Source organism: Cibotium barometz, chromosome 17 (genome assembly GCF_041138505.1).
Source record: "Cibotium barometz isolate CiBa-2024 chromosome 17, ASM4113850v1, whole genome shotgun sequence".
Taxonomy (NCBI): domain Eukaryota; kingdom Viridiplantae; phylum Streptophyta; class Polypodiopsida; order Cyatheales; family Cibotiaceae; genus Cibotium; species Cibotium barometz.
In genome coordinates this window covers 22,645,102-22,663,564 of record NC_141062.1, presented here as the reverse complement: position 1 = coordinate 22,663,564, position 18,463 = coordinate 22,645,102, and the positions used below count along the sequence as shown (strand labels likewise).

Below are 18,463 nucleotides of genomic sequence, written 5' to 3'. Positions count from 1 at the left end.
GTGGAAACTGTTCCTTTAGGGCCCATGCCGGGACTGGTGCCAAGTGACTTCTGCTGATCACTTCTCCTTGTACGCCTGTGTTGCCAAGGTTGTGGCTGGCAGGCTGCCCACTGCGGCCTTGAGGTTGATTGCTGTTGAGCTTGCTAAGGAGGTGCGTCCTTAGAAACTTGTTGGGGGTGGAGGGGGAAGCACCATGCATGGGGGTGATCTCTTGGCTGGTCTTCCTGCCATGAGGGGCGACTTGGGGCAATGTTATGTCATTTGAACGCCGGTGCGTGTAGGTCCTCGCGAGATGTCCCATTTGACGACAAATGAAACATTGTCCAGGGAGTCCAAAGAACAACACTTGCCGCTGCTGAATACAAGAGCTGCCGAGGCAAGGAATCCTGATGAATTGGGGAAGATTCTCAAGTGAGGCCATGAGCACATGATGAACGGGAGACTTGCTGCCCTGACGACCGCTGGAACTATCGTCTCGGAGTCTCGATGACTTGTTTGAGGGTACTGCCGGGCGCATGGAGGAGGTTGCGATACTTTTTGCAAGTAATCGGTCACTGGGATGCTTGACGAAGATGTCAAGGGATCAGAGAGAGGCGAGAGGCCGTGGTGCCATCCAACAAATTGCCCATGAGCATTGCATAACGCAATGCAGATCTGCAACAGGACTTGGTTCGGTTTGCCAAGGCGGCAGAGTCAAACTCCACCTGAATGTAGCTGTTCCCCAGGAATGTTGTAGATCCAACCCTCGTCACCGATCAAAGTGGCTTGCAGGAGGTCCCGAATCGATCCCTTGGCAGGTCGGCTACCAACAAGTTTGCAGACCAAGGAAGAGGCTTGCAAAGAGGCAATTTTGGTTGACAAGAGCTGGACATCCGTTTTAGATAACTGGCTGAAGGGTGGTCTCGGTAGGGGAAGGTGGAACAACTGCCATGGAGTTGAGGCTTTAAAAAAATGACTAATGAAGAGAAAAATGGGAAATCTGTGAGCAGATCGAAGGAAGGAGGCAAAAAACCAGGGGAGGGGCAGGAGGGCACAGAGAGGCAGGGCACGAAGAAAAAGAGTTAAGGCAGATGGGTCTGCCCGGAGGAGAGCAGGGTGACGGGAGAGGAGGCCGAGAGGGTAGACAAGGGGAGGCGGAGGGGTGGGAGGCTGCGTGAAGGAGGGAAGGTCTGCATGGGGAGGAGGAAGTGATAAGAAAGGCTGGTGGGCAGGGGGGGGCAGAAGGAAGGGAGGCGGTGGGGAGCTGCGTACAAAAGGGAGGCATGGGGGAGCTGCATGAGGAATGCTGGTGATGGGGGGGCGTGCTCAGGAGGCACACATGGGAGAGCTGAGCTCGCCGAGCTCCCCTTGAATTGCACATTGGATATTTCAATCAGTACGAGAAATTTTGTTCCTATGTGCAATTTGTGTTGGATTCTTTGCTTGTTTTAGAGTTTTGTTAATGGGTGCTTTCTAAGTTAATGTGCTGTTTTTGTGGAATGAAGATGTAAAGACTGTAGAGTTCCGTGGCCAAGTTGAGTTAACAAGTGCCCAATTTTCCGAGGTCACGTCACTCTTGAAACGACAAGCTTTTCTTTCTGATCAAGGTCGATTCTCTAACCCTCATAACCAAAATTTGTACTCCTCTTTTCTCCACAATGTCTGTAAGCTGTAGGTGATTAAATATAGAATCAAGACCATAATTTAATTATCCTCACTGTGTATATACTCTTAAGATATAGCCCAATGACAAGGTGATTGAAGGGTGGGCTTACATGGGGTTTATGGGCACATGGGCACTTGGATTATGGAGGGGACCTGGTGTTGAGGAGCTACCTTAAAGTAAAAAAGAAAAAAGAAAAACAGTGTACATTGATGCTATGTGCAACTTTCAACATCTATACAGCCTGCAATTTGAGAGTTGTATCCGAACTCCCTTGGCCACAATTTCATTTGGAGGGTGAGCTGCCTCTCTTCTTTCTCTTCCAAGAATAGATCTTTTAATTAGTAGAACAAGAAAAGTCTCACTCAGGAGCAGATTACAACCCTCTGAATAGGTAGAATGTACATAGCTTCCTTGGGGGGGGGGGGGTGTTACATGGCTGGCTGCTTTTAGAAGAAGACCACATCCAAGGGTGGGGGAAGCAGGCACAGTTCGGGCCTGTAGTGCCATACTTCACCGCTATTGCCTCGGATGAGGAAAGGTCCTAGGCTCCAAGTGCGGACAAAAGCTACACAGGGTTGCTGCATAATCTCTGAACCCCCTTTGTAGACATTTCCATTGGTCCCATGGTGTGGATGATGTTTGTTCCAATGAAATAGATGGTCTCAGCTGAGGAGGTGACCATGTCCTCTATAGTCCTGTGGCTGCTATGCTCTGACAAACCCCCGGCGACATTTCTGTCGGCCCCGTTTTTGCATAATCTCTGAATCCCCTTGTAGACATTTCCATCGGCCCTGTTGTTGCATAATATCTGAACCCCCTTGTAGACATTTCCATCGACCCTGTGGTGTGGATGATATTTGTTCCAATGAAATGGATGGTCTCAGCTGAGGAGGCGACCATGCCCTCTATAGCCCTGCGGCTGCTATGCTATGACAAGCTTCCGTCGCTGATCAGTGGGGTGTAGTGGAGTTCATGGGGCCATTGGAATCTCAGCAGTGGTGATGGCAATGATTTGGAAGTGTGGAAGTCTTAATGCATAACCTGTGCCGTCGTACTCAAAGAAAGGGGTGGCTTTGCCTCCATGGGCTAGGCGATGGTGCCCCAAGTGACAAAGTAGATTGCCACTTTGTCCATTGTGAAAAGGTGAAGAATCCACCACCAAACCTGTTGTGCCTTTAGGCAGGCAGCCCCAAAGGCAATGTCATTGAGACTCCTCAGAATCATTGCATCTGTTGAAAGGGGGTGATGGTGGCACTCGGTATGAATGCCTACTTATGGGCTAGCAAAGGTCTTCTCCTGTAGATATTGTAACAAGGCTAAGCTACAACAAAGACTCTGCTCATGCTTCTTGAAAGCTTGGAGGAAAAAACTGATCTCCTGAAGGACCCTGTCAATATCTGTTGTGGCAGGGCCAATGGAAGGAGAAAGTTTCTGAGGACTTGGATGAGGTTGTGCTAGAGTGAAGCTATCTGCCCTATTGGTCCTGTTGCCATGTGTCACCAGCTTGGACATTTCCTAGTATGAAAGGGGTCTTGTGGACTCCAAGATGTCTAAATATTTGGAAAGTACAAGCTTTGGGAATGGGGGATTATCCTGGAATACAAAGGACCACACTCCTAAAATTTAGGAGAGTTGCTATTTTTGGCCCGACTTCGATGGAAATTCTGTTCGCGTCATTACATCTCGAATTGAGCAGATACCAAGAGTTGGCAAAGTGCCTATGACAGAATGTCTACCAGTTGGGATATTTTAGAGATATGGAAGGACCCATCTCTTAGATTGGGATATGTGGTAAGAAAGTGGACCAAAGTGAGACAAGTGGCCTGACACTTGTTAGAAAGTGGATCAAAGTGAGACAAGTGGCCTCACAGTTGTCACTTCAGCTATTGTGTGGCTCTCCATTTGTCATTGTAGCCTTCTCTTGCCATTTTAGGTCATGGGAGGCCCAAATCTATAAATTGGAGTCCTCTCTCTTCATTAATGGAGACTCTCTTGATGCACACTAGCCTCTACCACCGTTACAAGCTGCCCTAATGATGGCTACTCTCTTTCTCTCTCTCTTGAAGGCTGCCCATGAAGAATACCGGCTATTGGGGGCTGTTTTGGAGGCTTCCATCGCGAAGAAATACTTAAGGCAAGGATATTTAATCATTTTATTATGATTTCTAGCCATCGTACTTGTTGTACCAGTCCTTGTACTTTCTGTACCTGTACCAACCACTGTATTGGTTGTACCAATCCTTGTAACAACTGTACCAAACATTGTACTTGCTGTACCAGCCACTGTAACTACTGTGCTAGCCATTGTACCTATTTGTACTAGTATTTGTACTTGTTGTACCAGCCACTATACTGGTTGTACCAACCATTGTACTTGTTGTACCAACCATTGTACTTGTTGTACCGGCATAATGGAGAGTTGTACTTGCTATACCAGCTCTATTGCATGAAGACCCGTGGTTTTTGGGGAAGAATCAGTACCCACATGGAGGTATATGGTTATATTATTGGCACTGCACCGGCTGTACCAGCCACTGTAACTACTGCACCAGCCATTGTACTTGTCGTACCAATATTTATACTTGCTGTACTAACCACTATACCAGTTGTACCAGCCACTACTTATTGTACCAGCCATTGTACTTGTTGTATCAGCTGAATGGAGAGTTGTACTTGCTATACTAGCTCTATGGCATGAAGACCCATGGTTTTTGGGGAAAAATTAGTACCCACACGGAGTATATGGATTATATTATTGGCTCGGCATTTCTACAGCCTATGTTCCGGCTTGGTTGCCTGGTGTTGGGTTATGTTATGGCAGTTGTATATGGATAATACGGCATCTCCCGTGGGGAGAGTAAGGCCCTCAAAGCTTGTACATGATATTATTCTCCTTTGGTAATAAAATACTCCAAGGGGGGGGGGGGGGGGGTCGGCCCATTCTGGCCTCTATGCGGTGTCACATGTGCAAGCTTCATTTTCAGCATTTGTGGATGTTTTGTCTAGATTTCAATGTTTTAATATGCATTGATGGTATCAACAAGTGTGTCAAAGGTCCTAGTCCCCTAGGCACCGCGAGTTACACCATGGGTCCGTGAGGTAGAGAAGCACGAGTGTTACATGCAGTTTGTTAGGACCTTTAAGACACTTGGGAGAAGAAATTCTAATTCTCAAGTACAAAAATTAGAGCATGACAAAGACTTGCACAAATTAAAAGCATAAATCTTAATAAATAAAATTAAATAAACAACAGAGCTAGCGAATAAGAAAGAGATCACCGCCGACACAAGATTGGATCTCCCGTGAATGAGTGTGGCTTTTATACCGCTCACTCATTAGAAAGCTTGCTTTTCAAAAAGATAACTCAAAAAACAAAGCACAAGTGCTTTTGAGTTTTTGAGTGTAAAAGCTCTACAAAAATATAGCAAGTAATAAATATAAAGTCTTGGGGCTAACAAAAGTATAAAATACTAATTGGTATGATGTACAAAAGTTTGAGGCCTTAGCCTTACAAAAATATTAATGCTTGAACATACAACCATAAAAGGTGTTCACATGTCTTCCAAAATATCTCATAGTGGTCCAACGTATGTTCCGTCTGTGATTAACACATAATCTGTGACTCACTCATCGCCTATATCCAAAATAATATTAGTCAATACACAGTTGATTAAACACATTAATCTTGACTATATTATACCAGTGCACACAACTTACTAAACACATTAATCTCGGTAGATGATATACGCATCCAAAATAAAATATCTCGAAATAAAATAATGGACGTCCTCATAGAGCCAGCAGGTATCAAAGCAGAGAGAAATGAAATGATATATTAACGTCTCTAAGAGGCCATAGTGGCCTATTAGACCAAAACTGAGAGTACATCTGAAGTTGGTGTCTCATCAAAGAGAACAACTAAATGAGACTAGAAAGTACAATAAACTGATTGTTCTACAGTTATAAGAATAGAACCGTAAGACTCCGAGATGATACTGAGTAAAAAATATTGGAAAATACTGGAAAATGTATATCAGGTGGATCCATGTATGGTGATCAGTTGAAGTGTTGCCCTCTCCTTAGATCAAGTATCTCCGCCATGGGGCTGTCTAGAATGGAGAGGTCGTAGGACAAGGTAGGCGCCTCCGATGTCGAGCAATAATGGCTCTGATCTGGCGATGGTGAGGATGCCGTGGTCGGGATCCTGGTGAGCGTGGCCGACGAGCATGACATAAGATAACTGCTCTATCAGTGGTGACTCCCTAGGAGCGTGGTCGGTGCCCTGATGGTCCAATGAAGGAGATATCAGGAGGTGTGTGGGCTGGGTTGCTGGTGTTGGTGCCGAAGAAATCTGTCAGGGTCCTCTGTCTAGGTACATCATGGCTCGGACTCCTGTCTGCCAAGGGAGTCTCTCTCCGTCTCCTGAGCTCCCTCGGATCTCATAATAGACTGTACATCGGCAAATGTAGTGTTCCTCTATCTCTACCTCCTGGTAGCATAGCTGACAAATGCGGTCATCCAAGATCTGATGCACACATCGCCCTGTCTCAATCCGCAGCTGGTGTGATGAGGTCCGGATCTGTCCAATGGCACAACGTATCCCATGTGATAGTACATCCATGTACGCCGGGCGGGTGATAAAATCATCCGGTGAGAGGTGTAGAAAATGGCTCTTGTAATGAGCCATTTTCGTGCCCAAGGGCTCAAGGGGGCTAGTCCATGTCCTCTCTGTGTCCACTCTGATGATATCCATCCTGATTACGCGGTTTTGCTCGAAGCGGGTGAGATCCAAAAATGGACAATCTAGACTGTACTGAAAGGGTGGTAGTGCCTCTATCCGCAAACCATGTAGGTCAAACCATGATCTCATCTGAGCGTACCACCAATGAGTATCTCCATCCTCTGCCAACTGTATGGATGAGGTCAATGCCAATCGGGAGTACCTCTGTTGAGGGAGCTCTCAGAGCCGTTGTAAAAAGGTAACTGCTTGGAATAGGGCCTCGGTTACTACTAGTGGGGCACCCAGCTCAGCCCGAACAATCTCATGTGGTACTGACGATTTGCTCCGAATCATGTGGGCAATCATCATAATCAGTGGTCTCTCCATTTGCCTCCATCCCTCATCTGTCCCTCTCTGAGATCTGTGATGTATACGGGGTCCCCAAATTGGAGCTCCGTACAGGAGGGTCGGTGTGACAAGCGTATCAAATAGCCACAATTTGGTGCATGGCTCCTAAAACTGTATGTGTGCACACTGCCTCTCAAGTGCCCCCAAGGCTACATGCCCTCGAGCTAATCTAGCTGCTGCTACCTCCTTCAGGGAGAAATGCGGTCTTGTGAAAGTAACTCCCAAGTAGACATATGACCTGACGTACTCTACCGGCTCCCCTCGGAAAGTGAACTGAGGCTCTGATCTCGTCACCCATGCCTATGTGGTGTTAAACACCATAACCTTGGTTTTCCCAAGGTTCACTGTCAGATCTTTATCCGCACAGAAGGCCTGTAATGCATCCAGGTGTCTCTGTAATCCCTCCGGAGAGTTTGAGATTAGAACAATATCATCAGCATATAACAAGATGGGTATCAACACCCCTACCAAGCATGCCCCTGGGCCTCCCAATCTGTCTACATAATCAGAGACCGCATCAATGTACAGTCCAAAGAGGGTGGGCGATAGCGGGCATCCCTGCTTCACCCCTATCGTGCTGGTCACCCTATTAGATAGTCCGCCTGGAGCTCTGACTCTGCGTGTCACAGACTCATACAAAGCATATATCCCCCACTGCATATCCTCGGGTACCTCAATGTCATGCAATCTGTGCATAAGCCTAGCACGTGGTACGGTATCGAAGGCTTTGCGGAAGTCCACAAAGCAGCAGTATATCCTTCTCTTCTGTGCCCTGCCCTCTTCATCAATAAGTGCCCGAAGTGTCAGTATGTGATCCAAGGTAGTAAATCCTCTCCTGAAGCCAACCTGTCCATGTGCTCGATGTCCATGCCTCTCTGTCCATCGGCTCAGCTCCGACTCCAAGATAGAGCCATATAATTTGGCCAAGTAATGACCAATCATGATCGTCCTGTAGTTGCCTGGTACCATGGGGTCCCCACTCTTAAAGAGTGGTACAATGATATGCTCTGTCCAGCTTGTCTGGAAACCCTCACAAATGGCACGATTAAACACATGTACGATGAGCGGAGCCAAAGTGTCTCGTGCATATGAGAAGTGCTCTCCAACTAGCCCATCATGATCCTGTGTCTTTCCATTCTGTAACTTGTCTATTGCATCTAGCACCATCCGCATAGTAAAAAAGGTGCTGCTAGCCGGTCTAGCTCCCAGTGGAGGGGGGGTGGGGGGCTGTCCTGGTGCATCATATAGCTCTCTAGCATAAGTATGCCATGCCTCAGGTGCAGTAATCGGAGTACCAGGTTGTCTCTCCTGAAACATCTTCCATGCCTTCTTGCTGTCCTTCCCCAGGAAGAGTTGGTAGATCTCCTCCTCTAGCTTAGCTAGATAGGCTCGTTTCTTCCTCCACACAAGGCGCCGAAAGATCATCCGAGCCTGTCTATGCGTGTGAGACCCAATGGCAATCTCACGCTTTAGCTCTGCTCGTGTCTCACGACACTCATCATCATACCAACTGTTCTGTGGGGCAGTGCTGCGGGGGTGGGTGGAAGGGATAATAGTGCAGGGAAATGCATATGAGGCGGATGCATGTAGTACACCTGCGAATCCTCTCGTGATCTCGTCCAGAGGGCTATGCGGGTCTAAAGCGAACAAACCATCAGATACTGCATCTCGATAAACCCCAACTGTCTCACGTGTAAGCTGATATCTCGGGTACCTAGGTAGATGAGTGGCTGGCCCATCTCTCGGGGATCTACCTACTAGTGTGAAACTTAGGTATGCATGATCGGTTGCTATGCCTATGGGCCTACTAGAAATTGTGAAACCCCGCACATCAGGTAAAGGAGATCCCATCAAGTAGTCCACTGTGCTCGCTCCCCCTTTAGAGTTCCAGTGTGTGAGAGCATCTGATCCTTGCCATCTCGATAAGCCATTGTATATGACCGACCCATGTGCACTCCCGAGTGTGAGAAAATGCCTGCCATAATCTGTAATCTCCCCCTCATCCTGTGCTGATCTCTGCAACCCTACATCCTTTGCCGTGATCTCCCGGTACATAGCCTCTTGAGTATCATACAACTCTGTCTGCTCTGTGCATGTACGTGCATTAAAGTCTCCCAATAGTAATATGTCTCCCATGCTAGCAAACCTCATGATATCATCATATAGTGGTATATAGGGCGATTCTCCTGATGGTGCAAACCTGGAGTGGGCTGGGGGAAAGTAGCATACCGCCACATATAGCTCGCGGAGCCCCTCTCTGCATATTCGGACCCACATGTACCTCGCATCTGCATCTCTATGTACCACATGTATTTTGTCACGAAAAAAAGAGAGAAAGTTGTATTAACGTCTTCAACAGGCGAAAATGACCTATGAGACCAAAAGGTTATATCATATCCATGAGGTACATCATCCTGGGTACAAAATAGTAATAAAGAAAGATAACAAAAATCTAGAACTTTAAAATCTGATCTAGGTACATGAGCAAAAAGCTCTCGTATCACCCTAATACATCCCTCATGGGCTGCTGTGACATGGTGCTCAAGGTGGTAAAACTGAGCTGGCGCGAGAAGGTCCTGCGGTGATGGGAGATGATGGCCCGGTGATGGCGTGGCCGTGGGCGAGGGCCATGGGGTCTGGGGCGACGAGCTTTGCATAACTCAGTGGCTCGGTCGAGTGTCACATCTCTCGGCGGAGCTCCTACACTAGCCTGTGGTCTGGGTATGATGGGTGGATCGGCCCTCAGAGTGCTGGTATGGAAGAAGTCGGTGAGAGCTCTCTGTGCTGGTTCTCGAGCAAGTACAGCAAACTTGGATCTCACTAAGGACTCCCTGTGTCTACGGAGCTCTAGAAGAAAAAGTCCCACGCATCTCTGATTCGGGGAGTCCATGATCCTGGAAAGTGGTCCGAACCCAGCTCGGAAGAGGCAGTGGAACCTCCCCCGAATCTCATAGTATACATGACATAACTTAGCTTATTTTCATGTCATGTTATGGAAAACGTCATGACAACACATGGATGATGACCCATAGGGCCAATCAAGGGTTCATAATCTAGGCTCTTTTGATCTTATTTAGTATGCCTTCTCTCTCTCTTCTTAGAATCAACTTGCAGCTTTTAGTAGCTCTCTCTTCCTCTCTCTAGAGTCTAATCCCAAAAAATGGGAGTTGAACTTTCTCTTCCTCTCTCTACCCTTCTCACTTTAGAGGTTCTTTTTCTCTAGACTCTCTATTTTATTTTATCCACTAATTTAATATCTCATCCCTCTTTATATTATGTTCGCTTTGTTTATTTTATCCACTAACTTGCAGGCCATCGTGAGAATGTAATTCTCACCTTCCTCACCGTGTTTCTATTTATTAGGTTCTCTTTGTATAGCGCTATGTGTTCATGACATCAGACACATGTGACATTGTCATTTGATTTTGATTTATCATGTGTTTCTACTATGATGATCTATCTACTTGAATTGTCAAATTCCAATCATGGTGTATTTGGGTATGTCTAGACATTGTTTATGTTGTGAGTGCTAATTTTGAAATTCTTAGATAGGCTGAAATGCAGAATGTGATATGTGTTGATACATCACTCCCTGTCTAGCAAAGGATATTAGATATAGACTTTGAGCTTGCTTGACCAATCACACACACACATATGATTTTAACATTACAAAGTATGTAATGTTTTTTACGTACTTTATCAGTCACAGCAACGTTCTATACCACGTACTAAACTCGTATCGTTTCGTACGTTTGGAACTACCTTGGTCCACACATCAAAAGCACACAATGTCAAAGAAATTCAAATATACATCAAAATGTAGTGCACAAGTAATGATCCTCTTGTTCATAGATTGTCCTGTTTGGTTTCATGGGAAACTATGCTGAGCTATATGGCACTTGAGGGAAATCACTCAGACTATCCTCAAGGCCATCTGGTCACTAGAGGACTGCGTGAGAGTTCATCACTAGTCATATGGGCCATTTGGTCGCATTGATTGCCTGACTATGAAATCCAATATAGTCGTGTGGGCCATCAGGTCGCAATGACCGCTCAACTGTGAAATCCAATACAGTCATCTGGGCCATCTGGTCGCAATGACCGCCCGACTGTGAAGTCATCTGGGCCATCTAGTCACAATGACCGCCCAATTGTGAAGTCCAAGATATCTGGTATCGCTGCCTTCCATATACAAATCTCGTTCTAGCATCGTTGCCGTCAATGGGTCATTTGGCATCATTGCCACCCAAATACAAATCTTGCTCCTTTGGCTATCGTTGCAACTTGCCACCCAAACTAGAGCATGTCCAAGTAACCATTATATAAGTAGAATAATGATCAATTCTAGTCCAATATATATATACAATGAAGAGGGCTAGATGTACAATCCCTCCCTCTTGAATCTGTCTTGATCGCAAGACGTCTATATGCCTGTACTTCAAATATATCTAAACCAACTGCTTCCTCATAAGCTCGAAGTATATCTGGATAGTCCTGGAAGTACTCCTCTGGCATCCATTTCGCGTCCAATAGCGAATAACTCTTGAATCTCAACAAGAACTTTCTAACCATTGTCTTTCCTCTTTTTCTCATAGAATGGCTCTTTCACCCCTTGTGGATCCTCCAAAACAAGCTCCTCTAGGGGTAACCTGTACATGGTTTCAATACATTGTCATGGAAGGCATTATGTGTTCTCCAATGATCTCAGAGGTCCAACCGATAGCATACATGGTTGATCTTTTTGGTAACATGAAAAGGTCTATATACCATCATTCCTTGACTTTGGCAATCCAAAGATAAAATCCATAACAATGCTCTCCCATAGAACATTCAATGGGTGCAATAATCCTGCGAGCTTTTGTTGGTCAAACTTGACCTCCAAACATTCGTGAACATAAACCTTAATGTTCTTTTTGCTAGGCCAATAGTAGTACCTTCTCCCAAGCTTGAGTTGTAGACACTTTTGGTCTTCAAGTCCTTTGTTATACATAAACGGGTTTACTTCATAAAAGAATCTTTCTTGATAACAAAAGAAAAGGTCACAAAATTTCCATTCTAAAATATGTTTCGATACAATCCTAGAAATCCTCATCTAAGACTTTCATTGGCCACAACATGGCCCTCATGGTACAAGACTGCTCGAATGCAATCTCCTTTTGACAAACTTCTTGATAGGATGTCAATCTGAAGATCTTTTGATCTCTATAGCTTCTTGCTCGCAGACAAGTGTCCCTTCTTTCCACATTGGAAACACTTCCCTTCTTTCCACATTGGAAACACTTCCCTTCTTTGGCATATTCCTCAAGTTGCTTGAGGAACAATCTTCTTCGAAAGAGTGGGGTTTTGTCCCTACTCCCATCCTTCTTCTCTTGAGACTCGGCTCTTGATGGGGATTGGTCTTTAAACTTCTTCCTTTGAGACGGATCTCGATTGTCGTTCTTTGTCTTGATGGCCATCCAAGGCATGTACAAGGTCTCGGCTTGTAAAGCCTTGTCTTGGGCTTCTTTCAGTGTTTTTGATCCAACCATATAAATTGCTTTCATAAGCTTAGGTTGCAATCCATTCACAAACTTTCGCATCTCCATTAGTGGTGGAATGGGAGTATATGAAGTAAACTTCAAAGAAACTGCTGAAAATTTGTTAAGGTAAGATGCCACATTCTCACCAACTTTTGCTTTACCTCATCCCGTCCCTTGTGCACATCTACTTCGAAGCTTGCAGGTAGAAACTTCTTGTTGAACAAAGTCTTGAAGTCGGTCCTTGGTCCCTTCTTGTACTACTTTTAGCCACCAATTCAAAGCAGCATCCTTCAAATGCATACGAACCATGCGAAGCTTTGACTCCATCAAACTTGACACTCCTCCCCTGGTTTGAAGTCCATCTTGGCAGTAGATGAAGGCTCCTTTGCCTTCCTTTCCTTTACTTGTCCCGAAGAAGCTACATCTGATAAAGCGGGTCTAGGGGCAACTTCTTTTTTCATTTTGTATCTTAATATTTAATTAGTTTTCTTAATGATGGAATCAGCTACTTACTATAGCCTTCCTAGGTTCCTAAAATTCTCACATGGTATCAGAGCCCCTTAGGACTCGTTCTTAGAAAGTGCTTAGAAGCCTTTATTAATGAAGTGATAAGGGTTAGCATCTTCATTAAGAATATATTTGGTTTTTTAATTTCTAGATTTTGGTTTCCCTTCCTTGCATTAAGGTTTGTAAGGTTTCTTGGGGCTCCATAGGAGATTCTTGTCTCCTCACTTGCTAGAATCACATAATTATTTGTGAGAAAGATAGAGGAGGAGAAAGCCTTTTTAGACAACTTTAGGCTTTTCTAGCAAGCAGCTCCCTGTACTCAAAACAAACAACTCTAGGCAAGCTTGTCAACAAGATCCATAGAAGAGCAGCATTTCATCAACAAATAAAGGCAGCCTAGTCGTGAGCTCTCCAAGCAGTGAGATTGAGACCAACATAAAAGAAGAGAAGCGAGGTGGAATTAGTACTGCTGGCAGCTCTCTAGTCTCCTGTGCAAGATTCTCATCACAAACATCATCTCAGATCTCAAACAACCGGTGGTCCGATTTTGAGGGGCTCAAGGGCACAGCAACACTTTTACCTCAGAACGCAGTAGTAGCCGACTGTGTGAAGCTCTTTTGTAGCTCCTCAAAATAACTTGAACAATAGCAAAGCAAACTGCAGCAGATCAGTGCAGCTGGGCAGCATGCCCACTTGTGCAGCATCTCATCGTGCAAAGAGAGAGAAAGCAAAGACAATAGCGATGTCCACAAGCGCGCGGCACGGAAACGCTTGAGGAAGAAAGGAGTTTAGAGGTAGCCCATCAGTGTGAGAAGCTCGTCGGTGCAGCCATCATTCGAGCAGTACCACCGCCCCAGGTCGGCGACAGTGCCAGCAAGAGGTAGATGACGTTTTTTTTATAAAAGAAATACAAAGAAGGTCATCAAACCTTAGCCATATTATCTTTTGGTGTAAAAGAGCTTTTAACAAGTAGGTGTTCTTATGCAGGCAGTAGGACCTATCACTATGGGTTTTGCATGGCTAACAGAATGGATTAAGGCAAGTGCATCATCATCATCATGGGCCTCCACGACTAATTCTTCATTGACATTTTTCCTTTGGAAAAACCATGTAACCTTTGCAAATGCCGCTGATATGAGTTGGCAAAAATAGACCATGAATCGGAAAAAGATGTAAACTTTGATGTAATATGCGGCCAAATGAGCACACGTGGAATGAGTGTGTAAGTGTGAAAGAAAAGAAAAAGCTCTCGGGAAAGTCTATGAACATAGCCACCAAGTCGTTTGCAAATAAGAAGGCCATGCTCAAAGCCTCTGAGTTTGAAGCGAAGAACAAGCCAATAAACCTTGCAATCAAAAGCTGCTAAAGGCAGTAAAGAGCATGAGATGCATGGCTTCTCACCCCTTGTTGCGACCCCATCCTCGTGTGTGTAAAGTATCAAGTCAGAGCCAACATTGTAGCCCACAGGGCAATCCTAGACGGACTATCCTAGCATATGACTAGGAGTGTAGTTCCAGTATAGCATGTTAGGTGATAGAACCTCGTCACATTGAGGGGGAGTGTCGAAATAGCAATGTATGAGGGTGCAACCAGTTTAGAGCAAGGGGGAGAGCATGCACATTGCATCTCAACCTGGAATATCTGGAAGGCTAGATGCACCGAGGCCATTGAGGGTAGTCCCGTTCTTGTTTCTCAGTGTCTTTGCAAGATTTGGAGTGATATTATTCACACCATCATGGTTACCTAGGCCAGAATCCAGGGATCTTTGAGGGCTGTGGAGAGGAAGCGCGGCCAGTTTATGAGAGAGTGGGACATTGGTATCTTTTTCACGTCCTCTCATTTGGGACCCTGTTGGCAGCACGAGGCTCCTGATTGGTTGAGATCTCCACCTTTTTTGGTGTGAAATCTCCATTTTGTAAAATTTTTTCATACTTAATAGAAGTCTCCTTTCTGAAAAAAAAAAAAGAAAGGTGTGGGTGTGGCGGTTAAAAAGCAAGGTGAGTACTGATGGGGGGGGGTAGTGCAAAAGGGTGTAGGTGTGGCAGTCAAAAAGAACGATGGGGAGGGTGGCGAGTAATTGGATTTCACCAGGGCTTTCGGAATAGAGTAGGGCTCATCTATGCACTCAGTCGTATACAACCATTGAGCCCATGCTCTATCGGCTGATCCTCCTTACAATGCAGTATCTCTAAACATCGTGTTCCAAGGCGAATCTAATGTTTAAGAAGACGAAAAGGTGTGTCTCCATCGCCTTGGTGACATGGAAGCCATCAGGTTCTCCATGGCAAGCCTGGCCAATCAGATCTACAGATATCCAGAAGAATCTTCAAGAAGTCTCGTCCTTTATCGTGGTCGCGAATGAGCAGCAGTCCCACTTGCAATCCAGAGCCATGCTCATGAGAAAGGAGAAAACAACTGTTCCAATTAGGGCGAGAGTGCTAGATAACCACACAAATGCAGAGGGGGCCAAAGTGTCTGCATGAGAGAGCACCTGGATGGGCAGGTAAGCGAGGAAGGAGTTCTACACAGGGTGCCCCATGATTTTGCGGGGGGGACGTTGCAGAAGTTGCAAGATCAGTGGCATGAGCATGTTTGTCTTGGGCAATGGTCAGGAGTTTGTTAACCCTGCTGTTGTGGGAGGGGATGGTTTGGGGGGACTTCAGCTGCTGCTGATCTGATTGGGGAGGAGACGGGGCTTTGAGGTCACAAGTTTGCTTTATGAGGAGAATGTCACAGGCTTGGGGTTGCTCCTAAACTCTTATTGAATTGCTGTAGTGGAGGCTAGCCAAGTTTCAATGACTCCTTGGGAGTCCTCTTGTGGGAGTCCAAGTGGGAGATATCAGTAGTCTCAGTGTGGCACATCAAGTGTGTCCATTACAGGGAGTCCATAGAGGGGATTTTACGAAGCCATTGGGAGTGTTTTCATGGTGATTTCCAAGCTACGCAGGTCACAGCAGCATTTCTTAGCATCTGGAGCTCAAGTCCGCTCTCGATGAAAGCCTCCAGCTGAACCAGTTCAATTGCTTCTACACATAAGAAGCCATTGGCAGTATTTCACGGTGATTTCCAAGCTATGCAGGTCATACCAGCATTTCTTAGCATCTGGAGATCAAGTCCCTTCTCTATGGGAGCCTCCATCTGGAGTTCAAGTCCCCTCTCAATGGGAGCCTCCAGCTGAATCAGTTCGTTTAGTGCTCCCCTAACCCTTCTGGGCATGTGTTCGAACTTTGCCCCTAACCTTCCCCCATCGCCCTCCCTCTTTTCCCTGTCATCAGGGTTTCTTTCTTCCTTAGAGGGTTCTTGTTTGATGTCATTTTTGTTTACTAACAGAAGAGGATATATATCCTGAAAATATTAACTTGTTATTGTAGAAAGTCCTATAAGTTCCCTACTGTCTTCCTAAAACTTAAGAGGAATGTGTGGTTCTTGTTTACTTTTGGTCACAGGTGTGGAGAATGCAGTGGAGTCATGCCAACATGGACCTCTAGTGAAAGAAAAATTTAAGTCAGTGATTTGTTGGGCTCATCAAACACAGTGGAATCTCATATCCTTACTCAATCGTGCCTCTAGTATCTTTTGTGTAAGCTCTCTTTTTGACCTCTTTATTTGCCAATGATGCTCTTCTTTCAAACATTTAAATAATGAATTCGAAGAGGATTTTTGATTGTATGTTCTTTGGAACAGCTTAAAGAGAGCGTCAAAAGCATCAATGACTTACCGTGCAAGAATGTGGATATGAGAGGACAAAAAGAGTGGACTACAGCATCAGAAGCGCAAGTCAAGAAGTGCTCTTCTATCGTGGAAGCTACCAGCATTCAAGAACATTGTGTTGTTGAATTCTATGCCACAATTGGGGAAATGTTTCTGCCATGTATGACAAACAGCATGGACTCGAGTGTGAGTCATGATGGCTGCTTGTTGTTCAGCAAGCATCTACATGGAAAGGCAGCTCAACGGCTTCTGAGGGAGCTTTTGTGCCTTGGATGTGAAGCATGTGGGCGTCCACTAGACAAGGATAGCAATGGGTAATGCTTCCTGATTTTTTTATTTTTGATTAAAAACTTAATAGATGTTTGCTTTCTGAAAATACAACATATGTGCCCAGCGTGCTTTCTAGAGCCGCTAGCACTCTTGAAGGCACACACATCCGCATGGGCTTGCCGAGGCTCCAGCATGCTAAGGCAGGTCCCCACTCTGCCTAACCCCTCCTATCTTCCACAAAAGAAAGCTTGGGGGAGTTGAAGATGGTCCCTTTTCATGTGGGATTACTCAGCATTCCTTTTCCCATCTTGCAATCGAGAAAGGAGGAAAATGGTCGGGACCATGAACCGGGGCTCTAATACCATCTTAGAAACCAAGAGTTGCTACACCGCCCATGATGTGTCATGGTTCACACACCAAGGAAGAAATTGACGGTTGGCCAACATATGTGCCCCTTTCGCGAGGGCCACTAGCACCCCTGGAGGCACACATATCCGCATGGGGCTATGGAGGCTCTGATGTGCTAAGGCAAGTCCCCACCTTGCCTGACCAGCCCTCTAGTCTTCCACAAAAGACAAGCTTAGGGGGGTTGAAGATAGGAAGGGTCCCTTTAGACTATATATACTCTTTCATCTTCCACACTACCTTTGCATGTGGGATTACTTGGCCTCTCTTTTTCCATCTTGCAATCCCTACTGCCTATGCGAGATTTGCACCTCCAACACACCCCTCCAATCGAGAGCATCGAGGGAAGTGACCCCGGACCATGAACTGGGGCTCTAATACCATCTTAGAAACCAAGAGTTGCCACACTGCCCATGATGTGTCATGATACTACACCATGAATGGACAGACAGTTGGCCAACATATGTGCCCAGTGTGCTTTCTAGAGACACTAGCATCCCTGGAGACACACACATCCGCATGGGCTTGCGGAGGCTCTAGCGTGCTAAGGCAAGTCTCCACCTTGCCTAAACGAGCCCTCCATACGCAGCAAACCATCAGTCCCACACAAGATTATCTATGCAGAGTTTGTTGTAGTGCCAATGGTAATGGATGCACTCTTTTTGACAAAAAGCTAAACCTAAATTAACCTAGATTAGCCTAGCTTAGCCTAGATTAGACTAGCTTTGAGTGATTAGTCTAGGTTTAGAGAGAGAAATGGTAATTTTCATTAAGTGATTTGTGCCAAATTAGACTTATTTTGACATATATACATGACTACCCTTTCACACTACATTTGAATGTGTCTATGGGCATGGTCCTTTTCCCATTCTCTTAGACCCTTGGCCTTGGGCCCAAGTCACATGATGAGACCTTTTTAACTTTGTTACAAATCATCCCTACCCAAGAGGTTTCGTCCTTTTGAAACCATAAATGTGTACAAATTCAATCCACATGGATGGAGTATATCACCAAGGACTTATCTCAAACATCATGCTCATACTCATGCCATGTATGTGGAGGCAAGAACACATGTATATGGCTATAAACTACCCCAAATGCCTTCAAAACAAGCCATAACATCCACCCAATAATGGCATCTGAGCCTCATGAAGCTTCCAAGCACTATGCATCCAAAACCAAAGGGTATAGGGTTGTCCACAGTGAATTTAGAGGAAATTCTAGCAAGGTAATTCACTATTATTAAGCCTCATTAGACCCCTCAAACTGCATCCAATA

At 45.4% G+C, this 18,463-nt stretch overlaps 1 protein-coding gene across 3 annotated transcripts in view; it reads left to right on the top strand.

The window, feature by feature from the left end:
• The window catches only part of LOC147629792 (uncharacterized), a 46,537-nt gene that overhangs the window by 15,576 nt on the left and 12,498 nt on the right, over positions 1-18,463 (top strand). For 2 of the 3 annotated variants that reach the window (XM_086811317.1, XM_086811319.1), the window contains 3 exons: positions 1,485-1,586; positions 16,246-16,379; positions 16,484-16,824. In XM_086811317.1, coding sequence (XP_086667443.1) covers positions 1,485-1,586; positions 16,246-16,379; positions 16,484-16,824 — 577 coding nt within the window. The remainder of the gene's footprint in view (positions 1-1,484; positions 1,587-16,245; positions 16,380-16,483; positions 16,825-18,463) is intronic. The other variant, XM_086811318.1, reaches the window with a different exon arrangement.